The 21,926-nt window shown below is 41.1% G+C and overlaps 1 protein-coding gene across 1 annotated transcript; it reads left to right on the forward strand.

Annotated features, from left to right (window-relative positions):
* The first annotated feature begins 1,673 nt into the window (after nucleotides 1-1,673).
* On the forward strand, nucleotides 1,674-20,859 carry plcb2 (phospholipase C, beta 2). Its single transcript, XM_071498834.1, has 32 exons — nucleotides 1,674-1,808; nucleotides 2,146-2,223; nucleotides 2,898-2,966; nucleotides 3,868-4,008; nucleotides 4,449-4,528; nucleotides 4,656-4,709; nucleotides 4,817-4,892; nucleotides 5,152-5,252; nucleotides 5,761-5,921; nucleotides 6,015-6,161; nucleotides 6,311-6,468; nucleotides 7,868-7,950; nucleotides 8,123-8,207; nucleotides 8,969-9,182; nucleotides 9,285-9,367; nucleotides 9,445-9,541; nucleotides 9,691-9,775; nucleotides 9,922-10,046; nucleotides 10,337-10,488; nucleotides 11,009-11,173; nucleotides 11,292-11,391; nucleotides 11,560-11,664; nucleotides 11,865-11,929; nucleotides 12,099-12,189; nucleotides 12,308-12,766; nucleotides 12,967-13,150; nucleotides 13,723-13,864; nucleotides 15,410-15,474; nucleotides 16,110-16,169; nucleotides 16,395-16,452; nucleotides 18,288-18,371; nucleotides 19,873-20,859. The coding sequence occupies exons 1-32, from the start codon at nucleotides 1,725-1,727 to the stop codon at nucleotides 20,041-20,043; spliced, it is 3,822 nt and encodes a 1,273-aa protein (XP_071354935.1). The 5' UTR covers nucleotides 1,674-1,724; the 3' UTR covers nucleotides 20,044-20,859.
* The last annotated feature ends 1,067 nt before the right edge of the window (nucleotides 20,860-21,926 follow it).

Consider the following 21,926-nt stretch of genomic DNA (forward strand, 5'->3'; position numbering starts at 1 on the left):
AGAGATGTTAACCAGCTCCAATGATTTATTTAAGCCTTTAGCTGTTACTCTGGGTTCATTTTTACCCCGCTCAACATTGTGCATTGTGCTTTTAGAGTCATCTTAGCTGGGTGCCCACTTCTGGGGAGAGAAGCCACAGAACTATTGTCTCCATTTATAGATATTTTGTCTGACTTTGGACTGATGGATAACTAAACTCTCTGAGATTACTCTGTAACACTTTCAGCTTTATGCAAATCAACAGTTTTTGATTGTAAATCTTCTGAGATCTCTTTTTTGCAAGGCGTGGTTCACATCAGCAGATGCTTCGTGTGAACAGTAAAAGTGTTTTTTAAAAGACACAATAGCTCTATCCCACACCTCGAACTCCAGGTTTGATATCTCCTGACTCCAGGTAGCCTCTGTTCATGTCATTAGCCAAAGGGTTCACATACTTTTTCCAACCTGCACTCTGGATATCTGAATGTGTTCAATGTGGATCTTTGCAGCCAATCCTGCTGCTGCAAATATGACTTTTGTCTTACTGTACATGATGTCTACATGTGATAGAGGAGACAAACAACAGCTGTAACGTAAGTCTTCTATTATGGCGATGTAAAATGTTGTAGTCTTTTCCATATAATAATAAAAAAAATGTTGTTATAAAAAACATCAGCATCTTAAATAAACTGAGCCTGTGGTGGTTCACCAGATGTCACTCCTGTGGTCCCTGACTTGCTGAGCGTTTGCATTAGATATTGCATGCTCTGAAGGTTTATTTGAATGATATCCAAATGACCGAGAGTCATTTGTAGAAAGAGCAGTCACTGCTCTGCCCAGAGTAATAAATGACTTTCCATTATGACCATGGACAGAGGTCTGTGGCATCATTTGATAAACTAATAAATGGATGACGACATAAATTCCAGGTGATGTTAATCTGAATGATACTGGACATGGAGTTGTATGTCGCCATTTATTTACACTGAACAAGAAAACAATCAAATACAGTAAATAAGTGCTCACAACTACCATGTAATGAGTGGTAGTCACCTATTAAAGGGTCTGATTAAACAAACTACAAGAAAAACATCTTCTCACCTCATCTAGCAGCATCCAGTCATTTAAATACTTTTGGTTTTATTTTCCCAGGGTTTGAGGTTTCTGCTTAAAACACTGGAGGTGAAGGGAATTTTGTTTCAATTCAGAACTAAAAAAGGTGTCTCTATTACTGTGCACAGCCTCAACACTTTTTATGTGGACTACAAAGTGCTGACTTTAGAAAGCAGTTCAGATGAAGCCCGTTTGCTGTGATGTCTGTGAATTGATAAAAACATGCTGCTTTTAAATGTTTTATTTAAGCCCCACAAACAGAAAATCCTTTGCCTCCACTAAAATTAAAGCTGTTACTTGGCTTGATATGGGCTGATGGAGATCATATGTTTTGTTTTTGTAATCTTCATTAATTACCCCTTTAATACCAGTCAATTCTCTCTTGTCAGCTTAGTCCAGCTCGATTGCAGGCAGTTTGACAGCTGTACATTCACCTTTAGTCATGTTACACGTTTGTTTTTTTTTTTTCAGCTTAATTTGCAATGCATATTTTCTTGTGGCGCATCCTGTGTACAGTCAGAGTGTACTTAAGAGATAGTAGGCGGTTATGACCATGGTGGACGTTCACACAGTGGATAAATTTCAGTCATAGCTTTAAACTGGAACAAAGGCCAGAAGGCTAGAAGGACAAAATGAATAAGAAAAGATATTTTCTGGAGCCTCCAGAGGTCAAAGACTACCTGGTCAAAGGAGAAAGATTTACCAAGTGGTCAGAGGTGAGTGGATATGTTAAGTAAATCAGAGCTGGTGATTATTAAATGTCAGACAAAAGGAAATATCAGTATGTAGATCTAATCTGTAAACTCAAGGAGTGCGTTTTCATTTCAAGAGATTTTTTTTATTGCCTGATGAGTAACAGGAAGTTTGATTCAGTTCTAACTGTTGTCTCTTTAATCACTGCTGTTCAATTATTCTTGGAAAATAGAGGCAGTCTTCTAGTTTATATGATCCCATCTATCATCAGCACATCAGCATCAAGCAGCTCTTTTTCAGAGGTTTAAATTCAATAAATTTCCAAAATGTGTGGACACCAATTCCCTCGTCTCCATCAAGGACTCCACCAAGACTGGTCCTGTCACCATGAAGATGGATCCGAAAGGGTTTTATGTCTACTGGATCAACCAAAGCAAGGTAATCCATATGGAAAATCTGTGGAAGAAAAAAAAACAAAACAAAACCAAACCCTAGCACAATATGTCACTGGTGTCAATTCAGACGTTGAAATAAAATGGCTTGTCGTGCATCAGCCATATATTAAAACATACACCAATTAGGAGTAGTCATGTTTCAATGATTAACAACCACAGTGTGTGTAATGTGCTTGTGATTAGGATCTTTAAAAAGCTGTGGGATAGCTAAGAGCTGATCACCTTCCGATCCCAGCAGCTTGTGGAGATTATTGATTGGTACTGATGTGGGCTCACCATCCTGCTGCAGCTGAACTGTGATGCACTCGATGGAGAGAGAACTATTTCTCTTTGCTGCTCCATTTCTCTCTCTCTCCCTTTCTCTCTTTCTCTCACTCACTGAGGCACCCTCTGGTTTTCACCACATCACAAAACCAGTGAAGCCTACATTAAATGTCTGCCCCAGTCACTGCTGGCGTGCTGTCATTGACTATAAAGTGTTAATGAGCGTTTTAAATGGAAAAGCATCACCGCAGTTTCCTACATGATGTGTCGATCTTCACACAAACAAAGTAAAATCCCAGAGTTTTTGCACTTTGCCAAAGGATGACTTGTATCTCAATCCATATTTGGACAGGCGCCTACATGTTGAGATGATTCTCTGCTTCTTGTTTCTAGGAGACAACGTTCCTGGATGTTGCTACCATCAGAGATACCCGAACAGGAAAATATGCAAAACTTCCCAAAGTGAGTACACTATTAATATTTATTGTGATAACCTACACTCTGATTTGACAATGAAGCCAAGCTGGTGCGTTCATTGTGTAAGAATCTCTGCTGGCATGCAAATACATTGTCAGGCCTTTAGTCTGCTCATTAGTATGAGAGGCATGTTTGCATTGCAAAAAAATGGCAATGGACACATGCACCCAGGCTACCCCTCCTCCCCCTGCTGCAGAAACACAGATGCACACGGACAAACAAACATAAACACACACCACACCACACACTGAGTCACGATCTGAGATTTCTGTGAGCGAGCTTGCGTGTGTTTTGGTTTTTTCAGTTGATGACTGAAAGCCCTCGCTGGCCTCCACAGAGAGTTGCAGTATGTAACCATCGTCATCCCTCACTGAGGGGAAATCAGAAATCGGTTCCCCTCAGGGAGAGCACAGAGCACTGCATCATCCCAGTCAGGGTGCTGCTGGAAGCACATCTTCCTCTCGAACCCCTGGGGGGTTTTGGGAAAGCGGCTCCAGTGCTGACGTCAGCCCTGCGCCTCTGGAAGCAGCATATAGGAGTGATTCATTGTAGAACATCATATACAGGAGAGCAATGTCTAAAACCTAAGACACTGGTCTTTCTCCTGTTTGTGTTGTACAAACTTTTGTGTGTGTGTGACTGTATCAGTGTAAATATGCATACGTTTGCATGTCCTGGACAGCACATTTGCCTGTGTTGAACAAGCTCCCTGGTGTCCAATCACTGTAGAGTACAAATGTTTCAGATGTGATTTTTAGGTAAACAGAGCATAAAAAAAAAAAAATAGCTCATTGACAAACAGCCGATGAGGTTTACTTCCTTATAAAACACATTGCAGAGGTATTTTTGCACAATTTCATTCTCTTTCTTTCTTCGCTTTGAACAGCATCCCAAGGTCCGCAATGTGTTCAACCTGGACTTTCCAGACAGCAACCATCTCGCCAAAACCCTGACCATTGTCTCAGGTCCCGACACGGTGAATCTGACCTATCATAACTTCTTTGCCTCTAAGGAGAAAGTGACGCAGGTAATGAACCACTGTATACACTGACTCTGTGTGTTATTGGCACTCTGTCCTTCCTCTAGCTGTTTACAATCCTTCCCTCCTGTCACTGATGCCCTCTGATTGTTCTCACACAGCCACAGGTCATTAGCCAGTATACAATGAGACTTTGATTCCCCCTCCATTAAGGCGCCCTCTCTCTCCCTTTTAGTCTTTATTAGACTTTATGACTCCAATACCCAGATTTAATAAACTGTAATGAAACCACAATTGTGTTTTGTTCAAACGCAACATGCACTACTCTCATTTCCTGAGCTTCTATTATGTTAATGCCCTCTAGTGGTAAGTTTGTGTCGATTTAAAAGCCTTTCTAATCCTTTTAGGGCTAATGACAGATCAAGCACAATTCATGTTGACACTTGGTATAATATTGCTGTTTGTTTTTGCAATGAAATGCACATCAGAACTGGGCAAATGACATTCTTGCAATTGCCTACAACGCTGCAAGAAACAATGCATGCCGACAAGTCTTCATGGACAAAATGTAAGTGAACATCACATAGTTGAGCTTGCAGATGCTGAGTGAACACCACGCCACTTCGTTTCATCATGTGTAACTCAGTGTCGAATGATCTCATGGTAACAGTAATCCTATGTGTCTTCAATCTTAGATACACCCGCATTTCTCTTCACACCAACAAGGACGGCAAGATCCCAGTGAAAAAGTAGGTTACAGTGCAGCCTTCTGAAGGTGTAGGATGGCGTGCAATGGTTAGTTTGTACAGTGGATTTAAATATTTCCCACTCAGTGTTTCACTGTGTGTTTTCTCAGTATTTACAAGATGTTCTCTGCGGATAAGAAGAGGGTGGAAAGTGCCTTAGCAGCAGCACACCTCCCTAAAGGAAAGGTTAGACACTGAAAATCGTCCACTGGAAATGCAACTTTTCCTTTAATCCTGCCATCTCTTTGTTTAATGTGTTGGTGTTTGACTGTGACCCTTGACTGTGACCCCAGACATATCTTTCTATAATTCAACACTCCAATTGCATGATTATTACAAGATAAGGCCAAATGTTTATATGATTATATATTTGCAATGTTAAATCATTTTCATATTTTATATAATTTTTGTAAAATGTATCTGACATCATATGTTCATATTTCAGTATGACACCATGAAGCCTGATGTGTTCACTGAGTCTGCCTTCAAGGCCTTTCTGACAAATCTCTGCCCACGGCCAGAGATCTACGAGATCTTCACTTCTTAGTGAGTCGACCTCTTTTACTTCACTGATCATCTTCTGATATGTGTGAATAATACTTGATTTATCATTGTATATCCTATTATTTTTTCAGAGACACACCCATAGTATGAAATCATTGTTTATTCTTATGATTACTTTTATCTTGCATTTACCTCTTCCACAAAAAAGAAAAAAAAAGGAATTGATTTTTATTTTATCATCATGATGTAGCACTAAACTCCCTCATCTGACATCCAAATACACCTTCTCCGAAAGGTTCATGCAATTTTCTATCCAATAGTTATGATGCCATAAACACGCTTCTTTACATATTCTAATTTGGTAGCACAGAGCCACAGACACCTGGTGTAAATTACATTATGCAGGCCTCAGGCATGGCCAGTCTGAGCCTCCAGCTCATGCATTAGCTACCTCGTAGTGGCTCAGGTGGGAGGCAGCGGGCTGTGACGAGCATGAGCAACATTATGTGCGAGAGCTGATGTGATTGTCACGTCTTACTTCACCCTCCAGCTCCACAAAACCCACAATGACAAAGGAGAATTTCACCAAGTTTCTCAACGAGAAACAGAGGGACTCTCGGCTCAACGAAGAGCTTTTTCCACGTCTGCGGCAGGACCAGATCAAGGCTCTGATTGACAAATACGAACCCTGTTCAAATAATTCCAACAGAGGCGAGTGTCACAGATGACAAGTTTGTTTTATGGAGGGCTGGCAGTTCACACAGCTTTGTTATTACATTTTTGTTGCCTCTTGTTCATCTGCAGGTTTGATTTCTCCAGAGGGTCTTCTTTTCTTCCTGATGGGGGCAGAGACATCAGTTGTCATGCAGGACAGGCTGGCTAAGTGTCAGGAAATGACCCATCCCATACCCCACTACTTCGTCAAGTCCTCCCACAACACATACCTGACAGGTCACATGCACCAGTTTGATTATAGCTCATTAACACTTGTACCTTATTCCTTTCAGATACTGCACAATCTATATGTTTGTAAGTTGACATGTAACTTCAGGGATTGTTTTTGGGCATGTTGGGAGAGTTTCCTGTTTGTCACCCTGCAGCTGGTCAGTTCTCTGGTGTGTCCTCTCCGGAGATGTACCGTCAGTGCCTGCTGTCCGGCTGCCGGTGTCTGGAGCTGGACTGTTGGAAGGGCAAACCTCCAGATGAAGAGCCCATCATTACCCACGGCTTCACGATGACAACAGAGATCCTCTTCAAGGTGTTTACGCATGGTTTGCTTCACTTTCATACGTTACCTAATATTTTCTGAGCCCTTCCTGATTTCACACCCAACAGGTAAACAGATACAAAGACATTGTTCAGACATGAACAGATAAAGCACTCTGTGTTATTTTACCTAATGATCAAGCCTGCTCAGCTTGACAGTAGACAAGCAGTTAGGGAACATCTCAAAAGTACATACCAAAAGGTTTCCCAGATTTTTTTCAATAGTTCTCTCTCTCTCTCTCTCTTTTTTTTATATATTTGACACTTGAAACTTTATTTTCACCTCCTCTCATTGCACAGTTAAAAACTCCTGTTGTATTTCCTTTATATATTTCCTATCTTGACCATAAATTACAACTTGATTGTCACAATTTGTTTGTTTTCTGTTGCCATTTATACTCAAGTTTGGCTGCACACGAAATATACAATAACATTTATAACATATTATCTTAACCATGAAATGAATATCTGGATAGGAAACTAATGGTATTCTGTTTTCATATGTTGTGATTGTTATTCTTTATATTATGGACAGCTAAACTTATACTTATGTATAAATAGCTGTAGAAAACAACTCAACCCAGAAAATGAAGGTGATTTCTAAGAATTCTCAGTTCAGGCTCTTCCCACTTCCAGTGAATATTCCCTTGCTGTTCTTCATCATAAATCTTGGGCCTTTTATAGTAAATGGCCAACCTCTAATTTTCTGTGAGCACAGTTTGCATTGTTTCAATGTGGCATTGTCTTGTATGTACTCACCTGACACTGTTCACACAGATTAAAGAATGCTGCAATGTATCATGGGTACACGATGAGCTCTCTGATTACCTTTTATTCATGTCCATGTGCACATTAAAGAGCAAAAGTGTGTGAAGGCTTAAAAGGACACAGTAACACACAAACACACGCATACACACACTGGGCAGGCAAACACCCCCGTCATCCTCTTGCACTCAACACTTCCATTTAAGGGCAGCCAGAGCACCACAGTCCCAGGGGCCTGGACGCAACACCTCACTTCAGTTTACTGTCAGACTAGATGTGAAAGGTTTGGAGCTGACTTCAGGGCCTCTGCATAGAAGCAATAGTCCTGTAATTTGTCATGATGTCTCTCTTCATGTTTTGGGAGGATAGTTATGATTGGCTCAGTCTGTCTGCCACACACCATTTCTATGATTTTAATCTATTTGTACCCATTTTTTTCCCATTTGCTGCTGTGTCATCTGACTGTTTTTGCTTTCTGCTGCTCTCATGCCAATTGTATCTCTTTAATCTTAATCTAATTCGAATAAAAATCTAGTTTAATGCTTGGAAAACAAACAAATAAGCAAACAATAAATAAATAAGTAAATGTTTGTCTTAAATGCTTGTCTTTTTGTGATGTGTGACAGGATGTGATTGAGGCCATAGCTGAGAGCGCCTTCAAGACCTCACAGTACCCTGTTATCCTCTCCTTTGAGAACCATGTTGACTCGTAAGAGCTTTTCCATAAACCCATGCCATGTAATGCTATTAACACAATGTAATAATGGTCTGATGCCATTATCCCAAATGGAATATTGATGGAAAATATCGAGGATGTAATTGAGCCTGTCATTCTGGCAGTAACAGTGTATAGTAACAGGGGTTACTCTGCTTTGTTACAGGGTGAAACAGCAGGAGAAGATGGCCAACTACTGCAAAACCATATTTGGAGATGCCCTCCTAACAGAGCCGCTGGACAAATACCCTGTGAGTGCACTGCTCCAACACAGCTCGCTGTCAAAATAATAGAGTTAGATAAAGTTTGTATATTGGGATTTGTTAAACAGAACACTTTGTCTGATAAATCAGATAAAGCTTTTATCATGTTACACTGCGTGACTGAGCTGAGTCCTGCAGAGTAACTGCATTAGCATGAAGGAAAGTTCAAGTTTCATGTTTGTCCTCTTTCTTATCTCTGCTAGACACGTAATGACCCCATAGGCTCCCATACCCAGCCGACTGATTTATATCTGATATAACAGCCAATGTGTGTTCACCTCCTCTTAACTGTGTATATATTGACCCATACAGACATACTGTTTCACCCTGTATGCAAATCTAATATATGGACATATACTGAATTTCCATATATGAAATATATGTACATTTAAAACATATATAAAATTATAAATGAAACCTATTAGAAATTTGAATGATTTCATATATTGACAAATATTTCTACCCCATACAAACATGTATGTTTATGTATGTATGCCTGTATTGTAGACATATGTTACATATATATATCTATCCCAAAGCCTGTCAATATACGTTGCTATTATATACAATAGGGTCCATAAGTCTGAGACCACTTTCCCAGAATGGGAAGATAGTGATAATAATATATCCCCATATAGTCAACATATAAGGTGACATCATTCTTGATAGAGGGACATATATGTTATATATTACATTTCTGTATGGGAAATTAGTTTTAGGTTTCTCTCTTCTTTGTGTCTGAAATCCAGCTGAAGCCGGGCCAGCAGATCCCCAGCCCATCTGAGCTCATGGGCAAGATCCTCATCAAAAACAAGAAGGGAAGCCATGAAAAACCAGCCCAGACCAAGAAAACCACCACAGCAGCCACCGAGCAGACCACAGCCACAGCTGCACCCACCCAGGTCACAAACAGCACTCCCCAGGATCCTGCAAACCCAGCCCCCAGCACCCAGGAGAGCCAAGGTGGATGAGATGGACATCAAGCCAAATCAGATTACACTCCTAAAATAGTTCTGTGTGGTTATTTTTAGGTGTCACTGACAGTATGTTTATATGTTTAACCAGAGGGTGATGCAGCTGTGGAGGACAACGAGGAGCAAGAAGAGACAGATGAACAGGATGAGGAGAAAATGAAGACATCAGATGAGGTAGAGGATGGGAACTGTCATGCGTTTCCAGCTAAAACTGTTGAAACGTCAGCTGACTTCCTGTCAATCCCCCACAGGGCACAGCTGGACAAGAAGTGACAGCGTACGAGGCAATGTCATCCCTGGTCAACTACATCCAGCCCAACAAATTCATCTCTTTTGACAATGCCAGAAGTATGTCTTTGCCTCACAAATTTAACCCAATCTCAGCCAAAATAGGTTTTACAACATACATAAAAAAATAAAATAAAATCACAGGTAAACAAATCAAAGTTGGTGAAAGTTATGTAATCCTATTGTGATCCTGTTTTCTTCCTTCACAGAGAAAAACAAGAGTTACGTCATCTCATCTTTTGTGGAGACCAAAGGGGAGGCAATGATTTCCAAGACTGCTGTTGAATTTGTGGAGTATCCTTTAAGAGAGCTTCAGAAGAAAAATGGGCCTGTTATCAAATGACAGCATAAATATGTGGCTTTAAGCAGTCATAAGAAAGTATTGGCTCACATACAAATACAGAAGTGTAATATTGTGCTTCTTAAACCATCTTTCTCAGATACAATAAGAGGCAGATGAGCAGGATTTACCCCAAAGGAACAAGAATGGACTCATCCAATTACAACCCGCAGCCTTTTTGGAATGTAGGCTGCCAGATGGTGGCGCTCAACTACCAGACAATGGGTAGAAATGGACACTCAAAGCACTGATAACCACCTAAAATGTGTTGCAGTACATGAAAAGACGTAACCACTGTCAGTTTTTGTTTAATCACCTTTTTCAGTCTGACTTGTTCAATCAAATGTGCTGCTCAATTTTAAAACCTGAGTTTCTGTTTTTCACCACAGCAGGTCAGTGTTGCACCTCTTTGAGCTGCACAGGGCCTTTGCCGTGTCTCACTTCCCAAAAGCTCACTGCTCCTCCTTGTGCCGAAGAGAGGGGGCATGAATTGGCTGCTTTGTGTCTATTTCCAGATTTCCCCATGCAGCTGAACATGGCTCTGTTTGAGTTCAACGGCAGAACGGGATATCTACTCAAGCATGATGTTCTGCGCCGCAGCGACAAGAAGTTTGACCCTTTCTGTGACAGGATTGACACCGTGGTGGCAAGCACACTGACCATAAAGGCAGGTTCACGGCCTTGTCATTATCATGCTCCTCTGACTTTAACCATCCCTACAGTGTGACTGGCATAGACAATATAAATACAAGAAGGAACAAATTCAAGTTGAAAATAATGTTTTTAGAGCTCCAGTTAAAAATGTGTATACATTAAAGCTGCATCATTCATTGCATTGCATTGTAGGGAAACTGATGAACCAACAGTGCAATATGTGAACAGCTGACAGATGTTTTTGTTCCTCTAAACTGAGCAATAAATTTACCCTCAATAGCCTTGGGTAGTCTGTGTTTTTGTGTATGTGTAGCCATGTTCACTTCTATCTGGTCTGAATGCAGAATCCATTATAATACAAGCTTCCTGCTGCGACTGATACTTAGTTCCTGGTATTCAGCAGACTCTGCATGAGTGAAAACCTGAGCTCTATTTATATCCACTGTGTCCTGAACATGGATCCAAACACCAGGACACATCCATATGCAACCAGTTCGCACGTGTATGTCATCAAATCTTACTCATCTCACCAGATCTATTCGGGCCAGTTTCTGTCTGACAAGAGTGTGAAGACAGGGGTGGAGGTGGAGGTGATTGGGCTGCCGGGAGACCCCAAGAAGAAATATCGCACCAAGTGGTCCAGCACACCCAACGCCATCAACCCAGTGTGGAATGAGGAGCCTTTTGTTTTTGAGAAGGTGCACTAAACATGCTCAAATATGCACAAATACATCTGAGGGTGAATGTGTTTGCGAGAGCTCGGTCATTATAACCAGCTGTGCTGCTGTTGGTCTGAATATGTTTGTTGTCGCACAGATCCTACTCCCAGAAATGGCCTCTCTAAGAATCGTAGTCCATGAGGAGAACGGTAAATTCTTGGGACACAGGATTATCCCACTTGATGCCATCCAATCAGGTCAGTGAAATAATAAAAACACTTCACGTCACGCTTCATCTAATATACATCATTTAAAGAGTCATCCAAGGTCTCCGAGTGTGTACTTACTGGTTTTAAGCCGGCCACTGGATCAGGGAAGCTGCTGGCTTGTTTTTCATTCACAGGGGTTTGTTTTATGCCCTGCAGGCTTCCATCACATCTGCCTGCGCAGTGAGAGCAACATGCCGCTCACTCTGCCTGCTCTCTTTGTCTACATCGAGGTCAAGGACTACATCCCTGCTGCCTTTGCAGGTGCTTAGCTTTTCACTTTGTGATTTTGCGAAAAAAAAAAAAAAAAAAGCAAACTCTGCTGTAATTGAATTCATGTTGTCTGATCGACAGCCAGAGACTCTGGTTTAGATAGGATGTGTGGAAGCATATAGCTTTTTTCATAAATATTAAAAGATTAATTATTGCCTTACTACACACTGATGTATTTGATTCTCCCTCAGATTTCACAGATGCCTTATTTAACCCAACAAAGGGCACAGAGAAGACCACAAAGACCCCAAAGGAGGTAATGAAAAGCTGCTACAGCAAACTTACCTCAGCCATCATCCACTAAAATTGACATATTACTAATGTTCCCAGTTCTCCTTTAAAACCTTAACAGCACTAATTAACTTCTTGGAAGATGACCAGGCCTGCTAGATTGTGATGTTCCTGTCCTTTTTGTGCCCACGCAGTCATCCTCCGACTACATTTCTCCCTATGAGTTGCCTCTTGTGGCCCAAACCCCCACGGACAAAGCCCAGGAAAGTGAAACCCCTGTCGTAGGTAATAAAGCTGAAGGGGAAGGGGACACAGTAGTTCAGCTTTGATATGACTCTTGTAATAGTTTTCAGTCCCAGGTTTAGGTGCTGTATTTAATCACTGAACCTTCTGCCTCCCTTAGAAAAGGCTGCATCTGAACCAACACCACCTGTTGACGCCAATGACCAATCATCCCAGTCTCCACCAGAAACAAGTGCAAAGGAAGCTAAAGAGGAGGCAGAGAGCACAACAGATACCCCACAACCTGCAGCAGAGCCTCCTCAAACCCCTGACAATGCTACTGCTGCTGAAGATCCAGCACCAGATGCAGGAACATCTGACACCCTTCCCGAAGCCACTCCTTCCCCTGAAGATGCTGCCCCTGAGAAGGAAGCGCCCCCAGAACCAGAGGCAGCTCCTGAAACCAAAGATGAACTGCTGAATGACTCCAGCACAGACCCTGAGCCTGCTTCAGATGATAAAACAGGCACAGAAGAGGCTCCAGAAGAGCCTGCTGCCACGGTTGTGCCCTGTCCGGCAAGCACATCACCCGAGTCTGCAGAATCAAATGACTCATCTCAGCCGCCGCCATGCAGTGAAGGTAAAACTGGAGTCCTTCATGTGCTGCTCTCATCACAGTTTCTCTACTGTCAATACACTTTAGTAAAAGGGTCCCCAGTGGGAAAATACAGGGCATTTTAGAGGTATTTTTTCATTGAATAGATTTATGATGAATGCACAGCCACTGCCAACACAAGTCAGAGGATTCTTGCAACAAACCCCTGTGTGTTTATACTGCAGAGCCTTCGACTGTGACTATTGAAGAACTGATACAGCACAAGAACTATCTGAAGGTCATCAAGCGCCAGGAGAGAGAGATGAAAGAAGCTGAAAAGAAGTATCAGAAAAAAGGAGAGGACCTGATACAGAAATACTCTGATTCCTTCAAGGCCATCATGAAGAAGGCTTCTATGAAGAAAAAGGAGTGAGAGGGATTTTTTCTTCGTATTTGTTGTCATTTTATGTAGTTTTTTTTCAGAGTCAGTTTCGAGCTGAAATATGGTCGGAGAAAAAAAGTTTGACAAAAGAGGCTTGGATAGCGTTGATTAGGGGTGTTCAGTAATCATTTCAGAGCAAGAGGACCCATCTGTCCAATTGTTTACATTTAGTCATTCACCAAAGACTGTTCTGCTTCCTTTAAAGCAGCAGTGAATTCTACAGCGTATTGATATGGACTCACTAATGAAGTTGTTGTTGTTTCGGTCAATGTTATTAATGAGATTATATTTAGAAGCACAGAGAATATTCCTCAGCGGATGTGTTTTTCTGTCTGAAGCAGAGTATTAGAGGAAGAAGAGAACAACTAAATGAATATGGATGTTAGTCTTCCACACTAAGCTTTCAGAATAAAACATATTATTCAAGGCCATATGAGCACACTCTATAGGATTTCCAGTAACTGCATAGTGGTACCTTTATTTCTCTACTTGGAAGGGTTAGTAGATAATTGCATTCCCTGTGCATATGACCTAATGTGTCATGTTTTGTGTCCTCCAGGGGAGGGGGAGGCACCTCTGCCCCCTGTGTGAAGACGGAGCAAGTTAAGGAACAGAAAGAGAAAATGCAGGCTGAGCTGCAAGCTCTGTGGACAGAGCAGTGTGATCACCTGAGGAAGAAGAAAGAGCAGTTTGCTACAGAGGTTTGTAAATTATAGATTTATTTTGAAAGTTCACTCAGAGAAAGATTTTGTCCCCCATTCAAAATCAGAAAAAGGCATTGCGAGTTAAAAGTTAAGTCAGGATATTTACTCAAACACTGTCCTTAAAGCAGCTCAATTGACAAATGATGACATCACTACATGTATGTGAAAGCACTCCCACCTTTGCAGTTCCTCTCAGTATTACAAAGAGTTTTAATGCCTTTCAGCTCATTGTTTCGGTTTTCTAGCCTGTGTATGTGCTCTTCTGGTTTACTCTCACGCTTTCATCAGTGTCATTCCCAGTGGCAGAAGGCTGTTTTCAAGAGAAAAGCTCTAAAAACCCACTGCATTTATCATCCATCCCTCCATCCATTATCTATACCACCTATCCGTATGCGGGGGGGCTGAAGCCAATTCCAGCTGACATTGGGTGAGGGCAGGGTACACCCTGAACAGGTCGCCAGTTTATCACAGGGCTGACATATAGAGACAAACAACCAGGCATGCTCATACTCACACCTATGGGCAATTTAGAGTCTCAAATTATCCTAATGTGCATGTCAATGGATAGTGGGAGGAAGCCGGAGTACCCACAGGGAACCCACACAGACACGGGGAGAACATGCAAACTTCACACAGAAAGGCCCCAGGCCCGGGGTTCGAACCCAGATGGTGGAGATGAAAACAGAGGGAAAAGGACACTGAATATTGAATGTCACAACAACACAACAGATTAATAATAATAATAATAAAAGTCTCAGATGGGCTATTATGCATAAAAAATACTTTTATTTTTGACACTTTGATACATTTTGCAAATTATACTGAAACTTTGAATGCAGGATATTTATGTGTAATTGAATATATTAAAGTCATAACTGAATGGTCCATCAGTCATTTTGTGTCTTAGAAATAGTGAATCTGTGTAGCAAAAGAGGATCGCCATGTCTCATTTTAATAGAAGAAAAAAGAGCTTTTCTCACATGCATCATTATATGAACCTTCCATCCATATATGAGTATTTTTAAATATGCGCCTGAAAGTCAAGATCTGCTCCTTGTCCTGACATAAGTTCATCTCTTGTGCTCTCCTCATGCTCTGCCCCTGCCTGTCTTTATTATCTCCAATGATTCACCCCTAAAATAGGATTCGTTCCCATTGTTCAGGATGCATTCACTTCTCTCATGGAGCACCTGTTTTTTCCTCTCTGTGCCGTGTGTCGGGGATTAGAGGCAAGCAGCCAGCTCTGTAGACGCTCCATTGATTATACATCAGACCTAGGTGCTCTGGGGTGCTTTTAGCATAAACTCTGAATCTGCATGAGACTGAGGGGTCAATCAGGTAATTTTTCAAACAGTGCCAACTCAGTAGACCAAGTGTGGAGTGAGATGACAGTTAGCATCTTGCTTGCAGGTCTTGGGCCAGACGCTCTGGTCAAACCTAAAACCAGAGGGCGTGGACACTGGACATTTAGAGTTACTCAAGCCTCATTTTCTGTGTAAATCTTGACTGTGATTGTGCCACTTCTTTTTTCTGTTGTGACAGAGACTGGCCAAACTGTTGGAGATGGCCACAGAGAGACACACCAGTGAAGTGAAGACCCTGGAGAGGTGTGATCACACATACAACACATTCTGGACATGCTGTACACACTGAGAGGGCTTTACTGTGTCTGTCCAATCTGTGCCTTGAGGAGATTTTAGTGACACTTTCTGTGTGTGTGTGTGTGTGTGTGTGTGTGTGTTTGTGTGTGTGTGTGTGTGTGTGTTTGTGACTGTGTCTCATCTGAGGTGAAAAACTTGACATTTTGCAAAGAGAATACCTCAGATAGTGAATGATTCAGCTCAAGTCTGGGTCTTTCAATGTCCTTGACTGTCTTACGGTGTCCTGTGTGTACGTATGACTGTGTATGTGTGTGAGTGTGTGTGTGTGTGTATGTGTGTGTTCTCCCAAGTCCCCAGCTGGCGTATGGTTATCGCAGGACAACCATTATCCAACAGGTGTTTAAACAGCAGCAGGGGAGCGAAGGCAGCTCTGGTCATCTACCTGTCCACACAGACAACATAATATTGCATTTAAGCCTTTCTCTCACTGTAAAGAAAAGGTCACATCAGACACACACAGCCCTGCAACTCTTGTTTAAAGAAAATGGTTGTTTATACGGCAACTTTTCATTTTTACATTTAAAATCAAGTCCTTACTTTCTGTCTTTGTCCTTACTTCCTGTCTCTGTTTTATTTTGCAGTGAAGCCAAAGATAAAGTGAAGAAAACGCTCTCAAAGAGTTCGTCCTCAAAGAAAGCAAAGTGGGTTCACAGCATGACCTTGCCTTCACTTACTGTATGTGTTTCCATTCACTGCCTTTCCTCTCACTGAGATACAGCTTCTCGTCCAATATGAAAAGAGATGCGAGAAGACAAATGATGAGGAGCAGCTCACTTTACTTCTCTGCCATGTGGCAGCGCACATTAAACCTGGTTAACGCTATGTCCAAGAGGTCTAATTGAAAATTATTAATTATCTTCTCTTAGGCTGAAAAAGGCCATGAGCACAGAGCTGTTGGATGAGACTGGTCAGTCAGATAGTGCAGTAAGTATAGAAGTCTGTTTTTAAAAACTCATTGAAAGTAGTAGTATTTCTTAGATTCTTATTGTGCATATATGAGTACATGTAAAGGAACAGTTTTATTTTACATAAAATGTGCTTACTTGCTTTCTTTCCAAGAGTTAGATTAGAGGACTGATACCACTCCTATGTCTTAACTGGAAGCTACAGCCAGCAGCAGGTTAAGTTAGCTTAGCATAAAGACTGGAAACAAGGGGAAAGAGCTAGTCTGGCTCCATCCAAAGATAATACAATCTGTCAACAAACACCTTTAAATAATACATTTTATTATATTAGAAGAAAATGATTAAGACGAATTAATTAATTAATCTTGTTTATTTAATCAGTGAAAAGACAATTTCTTGCTAAAGGGGGTTGTGACAATAAATGAAAACTCAAGGAGGTCACTGCGCCTGGCCTAGAAATAATCTGACACATAACCGCCCATAAAACAATAACTTGTATTCTTTACACTTTGATTTTTTTGTGCAGTTTACACAAACATGACATGCTATGACATGTTGTTTAGTGAGTCAGGATAGCTGTTTCCCATTTCTTTCAGGCTGCTGACAGTAGCTTCATATTTACTGAAAAGACAAGATAGTGAGAGTGATCTGCAAATCTAACTCTCGGCATGAATGCTTTCTTTCATTCTTGCCAAGAGTTAGATTTGAAGATGACTCCCACTATCATGTCTGTTCAGTGAATATGAAGCTACTGTCAGCATATTTCCCCAAATGTCTTCATGTTAAACTAAGGTAACTGGCTGCTGGCTGTAGCAACATATTTAACCTACAACTATGAGAGCTGTATCCGTTTTCTTATTTGGCTCTCAGTCAGAAAGTGAATAAGCTCACTGCCTTCACCACGTTCATGCGAACCTAAGACAGTATTACTGTCAATGCTCATACCTAACATCTACTGGTCTATTCAACCCCTATTGTATTTAACAGTGTAACTATGGTTACAGAGAGGCAGCAGGTCTCTTAAGAGTTTCGAAAAACATGAAGAAAAAATATCACCTCAGGCATGTATCAGTACTTTTCTTTCATACATCTGCACACATGCTCACATATAATACACTCACATGTTGCCTACAGACACACACACACACACGTGCATTGTTGAACTTCAAGTACACCTACACACATGTGAGCGTGCACACCCATTCACTCATGAACCACCCACATACACAAACACACACACCCTTTTACCCACTGAGTAAAGTGCAGCAGGCCCTGACCATAGGCCAGGCTTGTCCATTACTCAGAAGCTGTTTACAGGGAGCGGGCTAATCCATGCGTGGTCGATGACTCACTGAGCTCTGCTCCTCTTCCTCTGTTGGCTCATCAAGATTCAGACCCGTTGTATCTGGGTTAAAGACCCAGCTATTTCACTCTGCTCCTCTCCGGTCAACTCCCCTCATCCCCCTCACATAAGGGTTGCATTGCAGTTCATTTTGATCTACTTAATCAACATTCACCAATTAATTACCACAATCATTTATTGCACAATCACTTGTTTAATCAGCACAGCCTCAGTACTGAATAGCCAGCTGAAAAAAGGGCTTTGTAACTGAACTGGACAAATCCAACCTGTTGTGACTTAACTGTATTGATTCTCTCGCTCAGGTTGCTTCCCATGGGTGCATTCTTCTCTAGATATACACCCACATACACTCACAGGGAGAAACACGAGCAGCTAAAGTGCTTATAGACATGCAAACAGTCTTTATCCTGTATGCACACAGATTTAAACCGCAGATCGATAGTGTTTTTCTGTAGTGACATGTAGTAATGTACTTTATTGTATTGCTACAGTCTTCAGATCACAGCCCGCAGCAAGAGGCTCTGATGAAGAAACAAGCTGCGACACTTGAAGAAATCAAGACCCTGACTAATAAGGTGCACACTTTTTACTTACAACTCATTTTGAAAAAAAAAAAGTGGAACCCAGGAACTCAATTTATTGCAGACTATATGCAAAAGGAACTAAACGTCCCCCTACATTCCCAGGATAATTATCAGTGACAGGTTTACCAATGAGCAGTTTTCAGCACTGCAAACTCTGATGGTTCCTTGACAATCAGAAAGTACTCCCTCATGAGCAAGCATGTTTTTGCCGTCTGTAACTATGCAATGAGAACTAAATTGAGGCCCTGGTTTCTCTTGTCAAAAAGCAGATTTAAGGTGCTTTTTCTGCCTAAACTTCCAGAATCTTCAATTTCCCAAGTACTAACGTCCAGGAACTTTTCCCAGGGGTAGAAGTTTCTCCAGCATGTTGTTATTTGCAATTCCACGGAAGGCCCAAGGTCCCAAGAATATTAAGCAAGCATGGAATTTTTTGTTTGCAAAAACTGTCTTCCTAGAGTTTAATTTAGACTGTTCCTTAGGTGAAAACGGAGGTCGGGGAACTGACTCCCTCAAAAGGATCCTGCTCCGTGGGGAGAGTTCCTGCAGTGGAAACATCCTATTTTGTTAATTCCCTGGAAGCTTACCCCAACCTCAACCATAACCACTATATGCCTAACCCCAACCCTTAAACTAACCTTAACCAAAAACAAAGTCTTAATCCTAAAACATAGTGGTTTACTTTTTGGTGATTAGCATTTTGTCACTTTCTATCCCCCTTATTAAGACTCACATCCCAAACGGTGGGTGTTTCCCTGCAATGTGACTGTGTGGAAAGGTTTTTGTCATCACAGTGTGATTAAAATGTAAATTCTACTGTGCACAGGCACACGCACACATATACAATGCAAATAATGCCAACAACAAATCCCTGTTTTTCAAATCCACTGTCAGCCATGGCCATCTGTCTGTTCAGTGATTGTACATGGTGCTGCGGTGTGACACATCCAGTTTAGGCGATTGAGAAAGTGCAAACCAAGCTCTCACCGCTGTAAATGATGTCAGAGCACTTTTAATGACAATGCTTTGCTTTGAATTAGTGAAACCCTGGCAGCTGGTATTGAGAAAAGAGGTGTTAGATGGTTGACGCTGAACGCCAGATGGATGGTGTGTTTTTATGTCTCACTATAGTATTAGCTTACAAATACAGCTTTTGATACTGTGAAAAGCAGTGGGAGGAATTCAAGTGAGGCTTAAAAAACAAAGGGACAAAGGAGGATAGCTTATTTTCTTTCAACAGGAGAGCTAATCAATGCAATATGTATTTAGCATCATCGACTTAGTTTCGAGCCATTTTCCTTAATGCAGGCACGTATTCTGAAATGTAAAATCAATCCATGCCACTAATCTTTATATTTCCTCTTGTCAGTACAGAAATCCATTCTCTAAAGATTATGATAAGCGCCTGGTGGATAATAAAGGCTTTAAAAATGTCAACCTGTCCTTTCAGTGAACCTCTAACCTCTAACTGACTTTTGGCCTCATGTGTCTGCAGCTTAATCAGGAGGCCCTGAAGGAGCACGAGCAGAAACTGAGGTCTCTGCCAGCGGAGGTGAGGGACGCTGTTAATGTCAGTGTCGGGGCCCACTTTCCTGAACTGGTTAACCAGGCTGGAGATAAGAAGGTGGAGGGAGTCGGCTTCTATGGAGATGTCTTTCTTGGTTAAGCTTCCCCTTTGATCCCTGACCAACCAGCGTAACCCTGTCCTAACTTTTAAAAAACTCTCTCTCACTTTTACATTTTCTTTCAACCTGTTACATAATCTACAGCCTAACTATAAAATAGTAGATTCAATTCAATTAGGGAAGCTCTGTGTGAAATTTCAATATAGGTTTTGGTGCTATTCATAGAAAGAGTATTCTCTATAGCTACTATGATGATGTTTTCATGGATGTCATGTAGATCAAAAGTTAGATGATTTGGAAATTATTTCAATTTTCCTTTTGACTCTTTATTTTAGTTGATTAAAGTTTAGTTGTTGGACTCTTCAGTGACAAATACTGTATCTTCCAGATGAAGGCTCATCACCAAAAGCCTCACAGTCTCCTTTCTTAATGAGTTCAAAAATGGGAATAAATGTAGCAAGAAAAATTTAGCTGCAAAAACGGGTTATCAGAGTCTGCAGGCTGAATCGAGACAATGAGTCCATCTGTGACACTTGAGCACAGCTTGATTTTGCTTGTGTGATACTCCATGAAGCCACAGCAAAACTGAGAGTTAGGTGTGTTCAAGCCACAAAGAAAGTTCTGCAGAATGAAGAAAAGGTAAATTTACTCTGTTACAACAACAACAAGCCCATAAAGCCATACAAAGCTAGAATTACCACTTCATAGTTGTAGCTATAGCTCTGCCAGGTAGTCAAGTTGCAGTTTACCTCCACGTTTGTCCAGACATATATGTAGTGAAGACTTTATTTAAACATATTAAGTGTATTTTTTGATTTGTGATATAGGGAAATATAAATAAAATTGATTTGACTTGACTTTATTTAGCTTTATTGTTCTTGTTGTTGTTAGTGTAAGTTCACTGAGAAACAAAAATCCTTGTATATTTTCACATGTTTTGCCAATGAAGTTGATTTTGATGGAAAACAAGGTTGTGGCTATGACAGTAGATGATACTTCAAATATGGATGTTGCTGCAAAGAAGATACAAATTCTAAAACATGGAGACTTCACCCAGCAGGAGATCAGAGTTTCAAGGTGGGCAGCCAAGATTAGTGTCACCTGTTCAGTATCTGATCAATGACGAACTATGGTCACAGTCTTCCCTTCTTTTCCTGAGATGCACGGATGGACAGACAGCCTGTTGCTGGTGCAGAGGCATAAAAACATTAATTTTCCCTTTGCAGTCAGAGGTACTGCTATTTTGTCTTTTGATGACTAGCACATAAAAAACTTTAAATTCAGTTCATCCAATAAACTTCAGTGAGGGAGGATGAGAGCAACAATAAAATGTATCCTCTGCATCATCAGTGTCAGACCTTTATAACTGCAGCCAACCATAACTACAATGTTTTTCTCTATCATTTTCCAATTACTGATTCACTATTATGTCACTATGTTAAGGACGCACTCGTGTGCATTGCAGGGACAGATCAAAAACTTGGATAAGGTTCACATGCCACAGCCTTGCCGATTACTTGAGACTTGACTTGGACTTGGTCTTGAGTAATCCAGCTCGCATATCCAGGTTTGCACCCAATCATAACTGTGATACTAATGTGCATGTAATACTTACTGACTTCAACACAGTTCATACCTGCAAGCTGCCAAATGAAACCGCAGTTTGTGCTCAAAGGCACTAATGTGGATGGGGCAAGCACTGCTGGCGATGGTATCGGGCTGGCAACCTTCTGTTTACAAACCAGGTTCTCAAATTTTTGTCCACTGATTCCCAATATCTTGGTAAAAAAGGTGAAGTGAGCGATTTCATCTGCTCAGATAGTCTCATTTTAATGATTTTAGGGACCTGAACAGGTAAAGCATTTCTCAACAAAAAAATCTAAATCTAAATCTAAACAAAAAGTCTAATGTGTCAAGAATAAAA

The sequence above is a fragment of the Trachinotus anak genome, unplaced genomic scaffold, assembly GCF_046630095.1.
Source record: "Trachinotus anak isolate AG129_WGS33_773 ecotype Australia unplaced genomic scaffold, CSIRO_AGI_Tana_v1 ptg000015l, whole genome shotgun sequence".
Classification (NCBI taxonomy): domain Eukaryota; kingdom Metazoa; phylum Chordata; class Actinopteri; order Carangiformes; family Carangidae; genus Trachinotus; species Trachinotus anak.

Bases quoted from the DNA above. Each gene is read 5' to 3' on its own strand.
- plcb2 (XM_071498834.1), top strand. From the start codon at position 1,725: ATGAATAAGAAAAGATATTTTCTGGAGCCTCCAGAGGTCAAAGACTAC. The intron at 2,967-3,867 runs GTGAGTACACTA...CGCTTTGAACAG, and splicing joins AATATGCAAAACTTCCCAAA to CATCCCAAGGTCCGCAATGT. The intron at 11,392-11,559 runs GTCAGTGAAATA...TATGCCCTGCAG, and splicing joins ACTTGATGCCATCCAATCAG to GCTTCCATCACATCTGCCTG.